Source organism: Vipera berus (genome assembly GCF_964194415.1).
Source record: "Vipera berus genome assembly, chromosome: 11".
NCBI classification, from domain to species: Eukaryota; Metazoa; Chordata; class Lepidosauria; order Squamata; family Viperidae; genus Vipera; species Vipera berus.
This window is the reverse complement of record NC_138214.1, coordinates 1,179,596-1,193,094: the sequence shown is the minus strand read 5'-3', so window position 1 is coordinate 1,193,094 and position 13,499 is coordinate 1,179,596. Positions and strand designations below refer to the sequence as shown.

Genomic DNA, 13,499 nt, shown 5'->3' with positions numbered 1-13,499 from the left:
TTTTAGCCTCTCCGCAAGGAGGAACTTGGAAAAGAGGTGAACACGGAAAAAGGCATGAACAAAAGAGAACTTTTTCCGGTTTTGTGATGGTTGACAGGGACACGTATCTGCTCCATCTTCCCTGTCGGTCTTATGCGCCTTTGCAAAAATCTGCACTCGAGGCTCCTGTTCTTATCCAACCAAGAATAAAATTCTGTCTGATTCGTAAGACGCCCTCCTTCTCTTCAGACTGCACAGAGCCTCATCCTGCCTGGCTGCTGAGCCACTCACCTAAGGATGCTACATCTCAAAGTCCAGTTTTTGGATGACTCTCAGAAGATCTTTGTGGTTGATGTAAGTATATTCACGGCTTCTTGTCTATTATTTTGCCTGCTGGAATATGTTTGACCTTCTTGGAGAGGGTGATGTTTTAATTTCAGTATTGTTCTGTTTCTTTTTAATCTAATTAGATGCCTGCATCTCCCCACATTTTGAACAATTGCTAATTCACAGTGAGGACTTGACTGTTTCTAAATATTCCTTGAACGAGACGCTTTCTGAGAGGTTTTATCTGACAAGAAGAGAAGTCATTTAAATGTTTAAAGAGCGTGTCCACAACCAAGTCTTCATCTTGAATTGTAATCACCAAATTGTTAAGAATTTTAAAAATAATTATTTTATAAATTAGCCCCTGCATCATTTGTTCTATGAAATTAATGTTCCAAAGAATGAATTAGATGCAGGTGCTGAAAAAACAGGCTTCCTGACAGCTAAAATCACAGAATTGTAGTGAGTCAAAATGATAGTTACCATTGAGACAACTTATCATTTTGGTAAATTTAGCCTTGCTGCACTTTGTATACATCGTATTTGCCTTATAGTTAAAAGTGGATTACCCAATATCTTTATCTAAAGGACAGATGTTTCTGTCAGAGAGAAATATCTATCAGAAGATAAAGGTGTCTGTTTCAAAATGAAATCTTCCAGGCAACAAAAACATACATTTTGGAATCAGAGTGCAGCTGAATTTTTGCTACATCCACGTGGATGTGTCTTTGTTTTTTAAGAAGCAACATAGTAAAAACAGCACAACAATATGGATGGTTTCAGTTGTAAAAGTACCCAGGATGGAGCATAGGTGCAACATTTAGCTTTTTTAAAAAAAAACAACCCTCATTGTTTAATTTCCATCTTGATAGGCTGTTCTTGATGCCAGATTTATAGTTCAGAAGCAGAGACAGAGACACATTAAGTCTACCTTGAAACTAGGATTTCTGGTTTGTAATCACGAAGCCCTTCTTTTGTGGAATTATCTCCAGCGCTGAGTTTCCCCCTTTTTTATTTTTTTTATTTTTATTTCCTTCCTTTCCAAGCCCCCCCCCCCCCGCCTCTTCGCTTCTCCGCTGTAGCTTTATAGGCCATCCTGCTTGCAAGAAAGGAGTGCATTAGAGCCCAGGGAGGGGCTTCCTTTTCAAAACCTCCAGAAAGCCTTCGGGGCATAGGGTGCATTTGATGTCCAATAGTCACAATAATGTCCTGGAATTAAAAAAAGAAGAGGGGGGGGAGAAAGAGAAAGAGAGACAGCCTGGGGGTCCTTTTCCAATGGCTTCTCTTAAACGGGGGGGGGGGGGGCTCTTGCTAGTAGAAGCAGAGGGATGAGCTGGAAGTCTTCTAGATGGATTTCAGGGTCAGTAAGCAGAAGGGAGTCTAATGAATTCTGCACGGAGAGGGCGAAAAGCAGAGGGACAATTGTGCCCCTTTTTTACCTTAATGATACGAAGGGGTTCAGGTATAGCTCCACGAGGAGGTCTGGGTGCTTCAAACACTCGTGCACAAAATACAAAAAAATAAGTTGCATGAAGGCAGGTTTGGATCTGAATGGCAGGAAAAACGTCCTAAAGTTGCAGGACAAGAATGGAACCAGAGAAGAGCAGGGTCCCCTCTGGTTAGAGTGGAAGATGGGTGGACTTCAACTCCCAGAATTCCCCAGCGTCCCTCAACCTTGGCGACTTGAAGATGGGTGGATTTCTGGGAGTTGAAGTCCTCCCATCTTCAAGCTGCCAAGACTGAGAACCCCCCCCCCCCGAGCACTCAGGAGCCACAAACATTAATGCATAATAATAATAATAATAATAATAATAATAAATAAATAATAATAATAATAATAATAATAATAATAATAATAATAATAATAATAATAATAATAATAATAATAATAATAATAATAATAATAATAATAATAATAATTTTATTTGTATACCGCCCTTCTCCCGAAGGACTCAGGGTGGTGAACAGGGCAAACATATAAAAAATACAAGAATACAAACATTAAAAGAGATTAAACAGGTGCCCAGAAACTAAGAACAATGAATTAAAATACATTAAAACAATATTAAAATCTAAACCCATCACCCATCAGGCCAGGCCGGCTTGTTCGAACAAGTAGGTCTTCAGATTGCGTTGGAAGGAGCGAAGGTCGGGCACCGTCCGGAGCTCAACCGGCAAACGATTCCACAATTCCGGCGCACCCACAGAGAAGGACCTCCCCCTGGGGGCCACCAGGCGACATTGTCTAACCGGTGGCACCCTGAGGAGGCCCTCTGTGGGAGCGCACAGGGCGGAGGGAAGTTGATGCCGGCAGCAGGTGTTCCCTAAGGTACTCCGGACCCATGCCATGAAGGGCTTTAAAGACCATTACCATCACCTTGAATCTCACCTGGAAGACAACTGGTAGCCAATGCAGCTCACGGAGCAAAGGTGTAACGTGGGAGTATCGGGAGACTCCCAACACGACTCTCGCGGCTGCATTCTGTACCAGTTGGAGCCTCCGAGTGGTCCTCAAGGGCAGCCCCATGTAGAGAGCGTTGCAGTAGTCTAAACGAGAGGTCACAAGCGCATGAGTGACCGTACGTAGGGCATCCCGGTCTAGATAGGGCCGCAACTGCATGCCTTGGATGGTGCAAACAATCAGGAGGAACAGCTGCAGTTTGTGCACTTTCCTCTCTTCAAATAAAGTGTGTTAATCAGAAAGGTGCTTCCAGACTCTGCCTCCTGATTTGGGGCTACCCTCACCTGACACCTGCAACACCTTGAATGGTGGCAGCACCAAGAAAAGAGCATCCTTCCCAGGCAAGGAAGCACCATCGCCTTAATTCAGGCTGTTTCTTTCCTCTGGGAAAAAGTCCCTGGCTCCCAAAACCTGCAGCAGGAGGAATAAACAGCGATAATTGCTTTAATTGCTGTTGCCACTCAGCTGTTTGTAAGGAAATAGGAGGCCCCCCCTTCCCCCCTGCAGAAAAGGCAATGATTACCCTGTCATTTCCCTAGTTGCCTCTTTGGTACCAGGGTAGCAATTTAAGCCTCCGTGACTGCAACAAGGGATTATCTGTAAGATGTTAGCATGCACGCTTCACACCGAGCACAATGCGCCGCGTGTCAGCAACCCCTCAATTTCCTTGGCAGACCAAAGTCAGAGGACAGGTGCCTCTGGATGGATGCCAGGAGCAATTTGCCCACCAGCCGGTCCAGCCAGAAACTCCGCTGGCTTTTCAAGAGTTGCTGGGGCTTAGTTTCCTGAATCTGGCTCAGCCCTGCAGAGGAGTTTAATCTTTATAAAACATCATTTCTAGTTCTAGTGTGGAACAGAAATGTGCAGATCTATTTTGATTCCACTCAGATTTTTATTTTTTTTTTGCAACTCTGACAATTTCAGGGTATCAATTTTGCAAATTTCCCAGTGGTTGGCTCTCCTCTCTCCTTTGTGAGTCTGAGATATTTTTAAAAAGTTTGCATTAAAATGCATAATGTACTGCACACTTCTTTCAACCTTTTAATTTTATTTAAAACCTTTATATAGCTGCCCCTCTTACAACCACTGAATATCGTCTCATACCGCAAGATGCACAGCACATAAATTCGATAAATAGAATAACCAACTGGGCAGCTCCCAATTATTTATTTACTTATTTAAAGTGTTTATGTTTGTTATCAATTTTGTATAATGTACACAATCTTTGGAAATAAGCTTCTTCAATAGAATACCTCGCTTATACTTTTCCCAAACAGTACCTTTGTACAGTATAGACTTTTGCCTAAGATACTTAGGTGTATTTTTTTATTTTATATTTTCTCCCATTTGAAATCTGGAAACAGAAATGAGTAGCATGAAACTAATTAAAGTGAGATGCCAATATAATTTAATAAGTGTTTAAAAGTGGACAGCATTGGCTTGGGGAGGGGCTGCAAGCATGCAACTCCAGTATAAACAGGAATTCTTGTATCTAAATAAAACCTACTCCAACTTGGGGGACTTTAGGTATGTGCTAAGCATTCCCACCTTTGCAATTTTGGAAGCTGCAACATGCCTGGAAAACAGGGTTGGGAAGATGGTGCCACTGGTTTATCAAGGATTGAAATGTTTATAGTTCTGAAATTGCTCCCAAATTTCAAAAACTCAAGAACAATTGAGTATTTAACTTTGTCACTTTTCCAGCTTATTGCTGTTTAATTAGCTTTAATTACTAATGGGTTTGTGTTGCTTAATTAAGATTGCCCTGGCTTTTTCCCACACTGGCTCATGTCATCTGAGAGGCCAGGACTGAATGCAAGATGGCAGAACTGAGTTAACAAAGACTTCTTGGTCAATTTTGGGCATCTGGCAATTCAGCAAATAAACTGGTTGAATCCAGGCTTGTTTCAAAAATCCAACTCTTGCAAGTATCTCTCAAGTTTAAAGACACAACTCACGCTATAATTAGCTCACTCTTGATGAAGTCACTTGGGAATGCTCTCTGCCCCACCACCAATCTTTAAGAGCTCCATAAGGAGACATCTGCTAGGAGTTTGGGTTCCCTCCCAGGGATTTCATACACCTGTTCATATCATTTTCTGGGCATCCCCTTTTCACCCCAACCCTTCTCAAACTCAAGACCCTGAGCACACTGAACAATGCAGAGCCTGTGGAAATAGGAGACATGATGCTTGTGCCTTTTTCTTTGGCAAAGAGCTCTGTTTATCTCTCTGCCTCTCTCTCTCTCTCTCTCCATTATTCCTTCCTTCTGTCAAGTTTCCGACGTTCTAATGTTATTGCTTGACACCTTCCTTCCTTCCTTCCTTCCTTCCTTCCTTCCTTCCTTCCTTCCTTCCTTCCTTCCTTCCTTCCTTCCTTCTCTTCCTTCTCTTCCTTCCCCTTTTTGGCCCTTTAGCAAAAGTCCTCTGGGAAAACATTATTTAACCTGAGCTGCCACCACTTGAACCTGGCAGAAAAGGAATATTTTGGACTGGAGTTCTGGAGCCCTGCAGGGCATGCTGTAAGTTTAGGAGGGGGAATGGCCACCTCTGGGGGTGGGGGTGGGGGTTGTATAAGAATGCCACATGGACTAGGCTGTGGGGAGTGAAAGTGCATTAAACTTGCTTTAGACACAGCTGTTTCCACGGGTCTCCCCCTCTGCAAGGGGTCAGAAGCTGAACTCCGGCAATGTCGCTCAGGTGGGCAGAAGCTAAAGGCTCGGGGAGGGGGGGGGTCTCCTGGCTTTCAGCGGGCTTTGTCTTCCCCAAAGGACCCAATCCAGTTTTTTGGGTGTGTGTGTGTGTGGGGGGGGGGCTCCTGGCTCAGTCAAGGTTCTGCAAGAGAAATTCTGAGAAGTTCCTGGTTCAGTCAAGGTTGCGCAGAAGGGGGTGTCTTCTGTTAGGTGGGCAAGAGGCCCCAAATTGACCTCTTTATCTCCCGCAGACCCTCCCGGCCTTTTGCTAGCGTCCCTCCGATACATTAGGCTGCCCTTGCTCTCTTTGCAGGCCTGGCTGGAACTTCTCAAGCCCATCTCCAAGCAGATTAAAAGTAAGTACCTTGGAGAAGGCGGCGGGGGGGGGGGGAGGTCCCATCCCCTTTTATGCCCCTCTGTAGAAAGCAAGGAGGGTAAGAAGCTGCTTTCCGGCCTGGGAACCAACCAGTCTTCCTGGCTGCTGGTTGAGGGGGTGATGCCCCCCCACCCCTCGTAGGGCAGGAGGGGCTCCTGAAGACTGGCTGGGGGATTCTGGGAGGTGAAGCCTTCAAGTCTTAAAGTTGCCGAGTTTGGAGATCCCTGCAATAAAGGATCCAGAGAAGGATGGGTGGAAACGGCTGGTCTGGTCTCTAGCACAAGGGCCGTTTTCCAAATGAAAAGATGTGTGTAAATGTTCCCGACAGACTTTTGAAACCAAACTTATGAAGATGTTGTGTTTTAAGATCCTAAGGACATTCTTTTCAAATTTATGGTGAAATTTTTCCCAGTGGATCCGGGTCATCTGAAAGAAGAGTTGACGAGGTAGGCTGCACGTTACTTTTCATTTCATTTCATTGTTTTTATGCACTTTTTTGCTCATCTTCTAAGGCGTTCCTTTTAAAATAAATGATTATCTTTTTTTGAATATCTGTTTAAAAAGAAGGCTAACGAGATAAAATGCAGCTCTCTCTGCTGAAATTGTTTGTATACAACTCAGCATCCATGCAAAGAAGTTTATTATTCTTACTGCTGTGTCAACAACAGGAGGCAGGAAGTATTTAAAGGCATTAAGTATATCTAACAGGGCATATATAAACAAACGAATAATACAATAAAAACAAGGGGACATTTTTGATACAGAATCCATGTCCTTAGAGAACAAACAATGCAGGACTCAGACTGGATTCAGGAATTTCAAGAAGCTGTTTCTCTCCCATTCATACCAGTCCTTTTAAATTCAAGTTTCTAGCCCTTAAAGCTGGCAATGATCAGAGAGGAGCAGAAAGAAGCATGTTTGTAAGTCCTTGACTTACAGCTGTTTGTTCAGTGACCATTCAAAGTCACAATGGCACTGGAAAAGCGACTTACAACCGGAATTCACACTTACAACCGTCACACCATCCCCACGGTCAGGTGCATTTGCCACAGTTGATACGGCCACTCGGGATCTTCCCAGCCGGTGTCCAACAAGCAAAGTGGGAAGCTGTATTCCCTTAGCAACTGTGGCAAAACTGCTGCAAAATTGGGGGCAACTCAGTTAATGACTGCTTGCTCGGCAGTGGAAATTCCAGTCCCAATTGTGGTCGTAAACCTAGGACTCCCTGTGTTGCTTCTCCAGAGGGAGGGGAGCCCGGTGAGAGTCCTGACAATGTCTTTCAGGTACCTCTTCACCCTTCAGATCAAGAAGGACCTGGCCGGCGGGAAGCTCCCTTGCAGCAGCAACAGTGCGGCTCTGATGGTGTCGCATCTCCTCCAATGTACGTCCCCCGTCCTGCGACTCGGAGCTTCCTTCGGCAGGAGAGGAAGAGGATGGCCACCCACGGGGCAAGGACGTGGCTGGGTCTCAGGGAGGGTAACACAGCTGCACCGCGCCATGTGGTGGGAAAAGACATTTCTTGCCCCCTCCGTGGCAATCCTTCCTGCCACGGGATCTGTGCTGGCCCTGATTTTGCTCCTGGCTTTTGTTGGTGGACCGGGCTATGTGTGCCCCAAAGGAAGCTGATTCCATTGACCAGAAGCATCTTAATTGTGTCGCTTGTTCCTGCAGCTGCACTTGGCGATTTCCACGAAGAAATGGACGGAAAACACTTGGAAACACACAAATACTTGCTGAACCAAGAGGATCTGAGGAACAGCATCATGTGCTATCATAAGAAGCACATGTAAGTCGCCGATCCTCTCCACGTGGCTCTTTTTAATTTTTTTAGGGCTACTTGGTGCTCTCTGAGCTTGGCTGTTTTCTTGCAGACGTTTCATTACCCAACTAGGTAACATCACCAGTGCTAAACTTTTTACTTTTGCTCAGGATCCCTTGGAGTGAGAGCTTAAATGAAATTAAAACTTCCGTGCGCGGAAAGTTCCATTTCACATGACTTTCTGAACTTGAAATCAGAAAGTTGAGAAGAGACAGTTTTCCAGTTTCCAAACTGGGAGCAACAGAACTGAGAGGGACACATACTGGTTGAGTGCAAAGGCAGGGGTCCGCAGCCTAGCCCTTCTCTCTACCTCAGTTGCTGACACCCCCCCCCCCCGTTTTCTTTCAGGGGCAAAACTCCTGCTGAATCCGATGCGCAGCTCCTGGACATAGCAAGGAAGCTGGAGATGTACGGCATCCGCCCCCACCCTGCGAGTGACGGAGAAGGCACCCAGATTAACTTGGCGGTCACCCACATGGGAGTCCTGGTGCTGCGGGTAAAATGATTTTTTCTTATGACACCTTTCCAAGGAAGATACCCAGGAGGTGAAGGCGTCAATGTGACCTCACAAGCATGAATTCTTTGGGCGGGCAGCACCCTGGTGCCCTCAGCATTAAAGCAGAGTTGTGTAGAGCCCTTTTGGCAGCTGTCAATCATTCTAGATGGACCTCTTTGATAATCGAATGGAGCCTTTGGAAGATCAGCAAAAGTCCTTTCTAATGTTAATTAAAAGCTTCCTGCTTTAAGTACAGCCTGGGGAATTGCCTCAGGGGAAACCAGGCTGGGTATTTGAGAAAAATCTCCATGGGGACTGTTAGGTCCTTTGCCGTTTGTGGTTTCGCCCAGCACCCTCTGATGTGGGCGCCTCAACTCCTGTCTTTCCTTGCTAAACCAAACTGCTGCCATGTCAGATCGCGGCGTTGCACAGTAGGGAGACAACTCTTGACCGTATAATTTTCTGCCGAGAATAGCAGTCTCAGTTTTGTGGCAATTACATGGTTCTGCAGCTCCCCGGCTTTGGTGAGCCTGTGCTGGGAAACGTGGGCGACGTGCTCCTCAACAGCCTTACCCTTCAGCTGGGGAAGAAGCGAGGGGAAAAGGGGTGGGACGCTGTGTTTTCTGGGTGCAAAAATGAGGCTTTTCTCCAGCAAAACTGTAGGGGGAAAGTGGAACGAGACAATAGATTTAACTCTGCGAGCACTAAGCAGTTGGTTAAAAAGGACCTCTAATTTTCACGTTCCACTGCTGCAAAAGAGGCAGTTAAGAAGAGGACTAAGCAGCAGTCAGGAGATCCCTAAAATGAAAAGAATATTTTATTTAAAAATTATAATCCCCGCTTGGTGCTGGACGTCGAGAGGCCTCATGCCAAGCAACTGAAAATGGCTCTCCATGAGCCACCTTCCACAGCTTGTCGTGTTCCTGGTGGTGTGTCTTCATTTACCTTGGTCGCTTTAAGATCTGTGGACTTCAACTCCCAGAATTCCCCAGCCAGCATGGCTGGCTCAGGCATTCTGGGAGCTGAAGTCCACAAGGCTTAAAGTGGCCAAGATTAGAGATCCCTGATCTATTTGCTTATTGGCTCTTAATTTTGCAGGGCAACACCAAGATTAATACCTTCAACTGGTCCAAAATCCGGAAACTGAGTTTCAAACGGAAGCATTTCTTGATCAAGCTCCATGCCAACGTTTCGGTACCTGGGGGTGGGGGAATTGGGATGTATGCGTTTGTGTCTGTGTGTGTCAGTGTCAGTGTGGGGGTTGGGTTGGGTGATATTTCTCTGGTCTAAGGCACACTCCTTGCAGTAATGATCCATCGAGGCAGCAGGCTAGCTGGCAGACCATCGCTGCAAGCAAGGCTTCGAAGTTCCAAATTGTTTGGGTGGATTTCAGGAAGAAAAAGGAAGGGTTTGCGGGGCCCTCCTGCATTCAGAGAAGAGCCACAAGCAAAGATGATTAGGGGGCTGGAGGCTAGAGCATACGAAGAAGGGTTGCTGGGATAGGGGATGCCGAGTTTAATGAAAAGAAGGACTAGTGGAGACAGGATAGCAGTGTTCAGATATCTCAGGGGCTGCCCCAAAGAAGAGGAGAATCAATTTATTCTCCAAAGCACCAGAAGGCAGGACAAAAAGCAACGGGTAGAAATTAATCAAGGAGAGAAGCACCCTAGAACTAAGGAGAAACTTCCTAACAGCGAGAGCAATTAATCAGGGGAACGGCTCATCTCCAGAAATTGTGGGTGCTCCATTACTGGAGCTTTTAAAGAAGAAATTGGACAGGCATTTGTCTGAAATCTTATTTGGTCTCCTGCTTGAGCAGCGGGTTGGACTAGAAGACCTCCAAGGTCCCTTCCAACTCTGTTAACAACATTCTGCTATTCCCTAGCCTCATTTTCCAGAAATATTGGATGCTGGCTGACCTTGAAAAGTTAAGCAGAGCATGGATGAGTGTCAGTGATGAAATTCCAGGCTGTAGGCTAGACTGAAAATGAAGAATTCTGAGAATGGCAGTCTACCTGTCTTAAAGCTGCCAAGGTTGAGAGACACTGGACTGGACCAATGCATCTTCCTTCTCCATCCCCAACAGGCTCTCTGCAAAGATACCCTGGAGTTCGCCATGGCGAGTCGCGACACCTGTAAGGCTTTTTGGAAGACCTGCGTGGAGTATCATGCCTTCTTCCGCCTCTCCGCCGAGCCAAAGTCAAAACCCAAAGCTTTTCTCTGCAGCAAAGGCTCCAGTTTCCGTTACAGGTAACTTAGGGGGAGCAAGCCAGCCAGCCACCTTCTCTAGTCTGGTGGCCTGCAGTTGGCTCTGTCCAGCACAAGTTCTTCCTCTTGATTTCCTGTCTTTTCCGGGTGTGAACTATTAAGCTGGGGACCGTTTCTCCCCAAGGGACAGCCTCAAACGTTTTGGTGGGTGCAGTTTGGGGTGCCTTTGGTGGGTACTGCAGAGGCAACCCTCTTTAACCACCTCTCTCTCTTTGCAACCACAGTGGGAGAACTCAGAGGCAGCTGCTGGAACATGGGACCAAAGGGAAGCAGAAGAGTCTGCCGTTCGAGAGGTATTACTTGTTGAAAGCACAGGCGATTCTCCCTGTCCCAGGATAATGTTGCAGGATCCCATCTGGGTCAATCGCCAGGACTAGAGGTTTGGTCTTCCAAGCTTCCAGACTTTCCATTCTTTCTCACCAGAATGTGTTCTTTGGGCTGTTCTGTACACCCTCATATTGATGTGGTGGCTGGTTGGGTGTGGCTTTTTATTTGTTGATTGGGGTGTCGATGGCCGGCAATTAAGTCATTAACATTTTTCCTCCAGTCATCCCTGCTTGCAGCTTCCTTCACAGGTTGCTGAGGCCTCCTCTGTCTTCTCCAAAAAAGCCTTGCAAGCTACTCTCAGGTACTCTGAGATTTTTCAAGTGAAAGGGCAAGACACAAATAGATTACCTGGTTGAAGGAACAGCTAAGCTTTCTCCAGAATTAACTGCATGAACAGCCCAGCAGAAATGTGCTCCCCTGCTCACTAATGAAGTCCCCAATCTTTGGTGTCGAGTCACAACTTGCTGGGCTAATAATCCCGCTGCAAACGTCTCTTTGCAGGATATAGAAGGAGAAGTCGCTGACCAGAATGTTGGAGAAGCTTCAGAAATGGAAAAGAGTTTAAAATACGGGCCACAAGATTTTTGGTTTTCTCTTTCAGGAAACACTATTCCTCTCGCTACCACGACAGGCAATGCCGATCGTCCCCGGATCTGCTGACGGATGTTTCCAAACAAGTACGTAATTTGAGTCAGGGGGATCTGTTGGGGAGGGGTGATGGAATTGTATGAAATAAAGACCAGGGATGATGTAGTCACAAATGAGTCTCACCTTTGTGCACCCATGTATTTTCCCATGCCTCTGCTCTTGGCCTACGTTGGACCTCAGGTCCCATAATTGCCATTGAGCATGGCTGGGGATTGTGGGCTTCGAAGTCAAAAACATCCGGACGTCTCCCATTATGAGGAGAGGTGCTCCAACTGCGTGACAAAGGACAGGATCTTCACACGATGTCCTTAAATTCTGTCCTTCTTTGAAAGAATTACTTCATCAAATTGAACAATTTCAGCCCATTTTCCTGGATCTGGTGTGGTTGAAAGGATGGAGCAAGTGGAGTTTGCATGGATTCCTCCTTAAGATCCAGCCCAAACAAGCCTAAAATTAGTTATTTGTCACCTCTGGGTGAAAAAGCACCATCATAAATGGCCTCCTGAGGCCTCAAGAAGGCAGGCTAAACCTAACTATACATTCAAGCATCTTAGCTTAAGCATTGATGCCTCACTTTTCCCACAGATGGAGGACCTGCGGCTTGTCTACGGCACCATGGGCGGCGGCTACTATGGCGCAAATGGCATCCACACTTCTGAACCCACACTAGACAATCGACGGAGGAACTCGGCAGTGGAAGTCATCTTTGCTGACGAACTGGAGCGGTCGAAACCAGAAGCAGACCCAACGTTGCTGCTGCTCCATTCCCAAAGCAGCTCTGCCTTCCCAGTTGTCTACACGGAGCTGGGCCATGAGTGGGAACCAGCCAGCATCTACGGGCCAAGAAGCCCCCTGACCTCTTTCCAGCCCAGCTCCAAGCTTGATGTCACCGGCAAGAGCCCCCCTCTGAGCAACGTGAGAGAGAGGAATCCAAGGCAGCAGCTGACGTACACAGATGTCCCCTACATGGCAGCATCCAGTCAGCCATTGGAGGTGGCTTCTCCTCCAGTTTTCTTCTACGTGGACCGGCCACCTCAGTACCCCAAAAGCCCTACCACTGACCGTGCTGAGGAAAGAGTTCTGGAGGTCAGCACCTGCGAGGCACCCATGAAGCCACAAAGGAATCCAGGCGCAGCCTACTCCAAGCTGATGGAGCCCCCGGCCACCTACGTGACCCACCTTAGTATGGAGGAAGAGGACGACGAGAGCGTCTTTGACTACGGTGTTCAGGAGGTCCCCAAAAGGTCTTGGAGCCAATCGGACGTCAAAGCCACCAGATTCCCTTGTGGCTCAGAGTTCCGCCCTCTTGGGCCTTGTCCTGTCTTGACCAGCAGAAAGATTGACCTCTTGCAGTGCGTGTTCACCCAGCCACCCTTCCCAGAACCTCCGCAAGTCCAGCGAACCACAGAGCACTACGTGGGCAGTGGGACCGAATCCAGTGACTCCGATTCAGACCTCCTCCCGGACTACTATGCCCTCTATGGGCGGGTTCTCAAAAGACCCCGGGTGCGAATTCACCTCTCCTCAGGGAGCCTCCAGCTGGAGGGAGAGGAAGCTCTGGTTCCTGCCCCCATTGATGATCCCAATTATTTTATGTAGGCAGCAGAACGACGGCACCGGTCAAAAGTAGGTGGCCCATTGCCGATTTGTGACTTGCCTCCTGGTCTGATCCCTGGCTCAGGTGTTTGGTGGGACACAATCACACAATGACCACAGAAGATTATAGAACTTAAATATTTATTTCTTTTTTTTTCAAACCATTTGACTTTTTGGGTCCCCCTTCCTCAAAAGTGTGTGAAAGAAGCTTAATCTATAAACAGATTTACAGAACTAAGAGACGCTGGGAAGAAGGAGCGCGACGGTTCTGCTCGGATGATATGGTTATTTTGTAAAGCTTCGGATCAACTCTATTTACAACTTGTACGGCTTCTACATTTATAAAAATATTTTATTTAATCCGTAACATTATTGTTTTCAAAAACTATGTCCAGACGTTCCCCACCCCCCTCAGATATAAATTTCTAATGGTGTTTCAGGTATATAAGCAATGAAACATTTTTTTTAAACAAACATTTCTTTAAAATTAAAACAAAGGAGTTAAAATTT

The 13,499-nt window shown here is 46.5% G+C and overlaps 1 protein-coding gene and 1 long non-coding RNA gene across 3 annotated transcripts; one reads left to right on the top strand and one right to left on the bottom strand.

The window, feature by feature from the left end:
• Positions 1-276: 276 nt before the first annotated feature.
• FRMD7 (FERM domain containing 7) lies at positions 277-13,349 on the top strand (the record flags this gene model as incomplete). Of its 2 annotated transcripts, XM_081336597.1 has the most annotated exons (12): positions 277-333; positions 5,184-5,288; positions 5,773-5,815; positions 6,248-6,281; positions 7,119-7,216; positions 7,507-7,621; positions 8,003-8,150; positions 9,249-9,344; positions 10,237-10,400; positions 10,643-10,711; positions 11,347-11,422; positions 11,979-13,349. In XM_081336597.1, 12 exons carry the CDS (start codon positions 277-279, stop codon positions 12,990-12,992), a joined length of 2,019 nt encoding a protein of 672 aa, XP_081192723.1. In that variant the 3' UTR covers positions 12,993-13,349. The 2 variants fall into 2 exon arrangements, with proteins under 2 accessions (XP_081192723.1, XP_081192722.1); XM_081336596.1 differs by lacking the exons at positions 277-333; positions 5,184-5,288 and having other exon boundaries at positions 5,656-5,815; positions 6,203-6,281.
• LOC308673142 lies at positions 1,072-3,833 on the bottom strand. Its single transcript, XR_014027583.1, has 3 exons — positions 3,052-3,833; positions 1,746-1,921; positions 1,072-1,515 (listed from the first exon to the last, which is right to left on the bottom strand). It is a non-coding gene; the product is annotated as an uncharacterized lncRNA (long non-coding RNA).
• Positions 13,350-13,499: the final 150 nt, after the last annotated feature.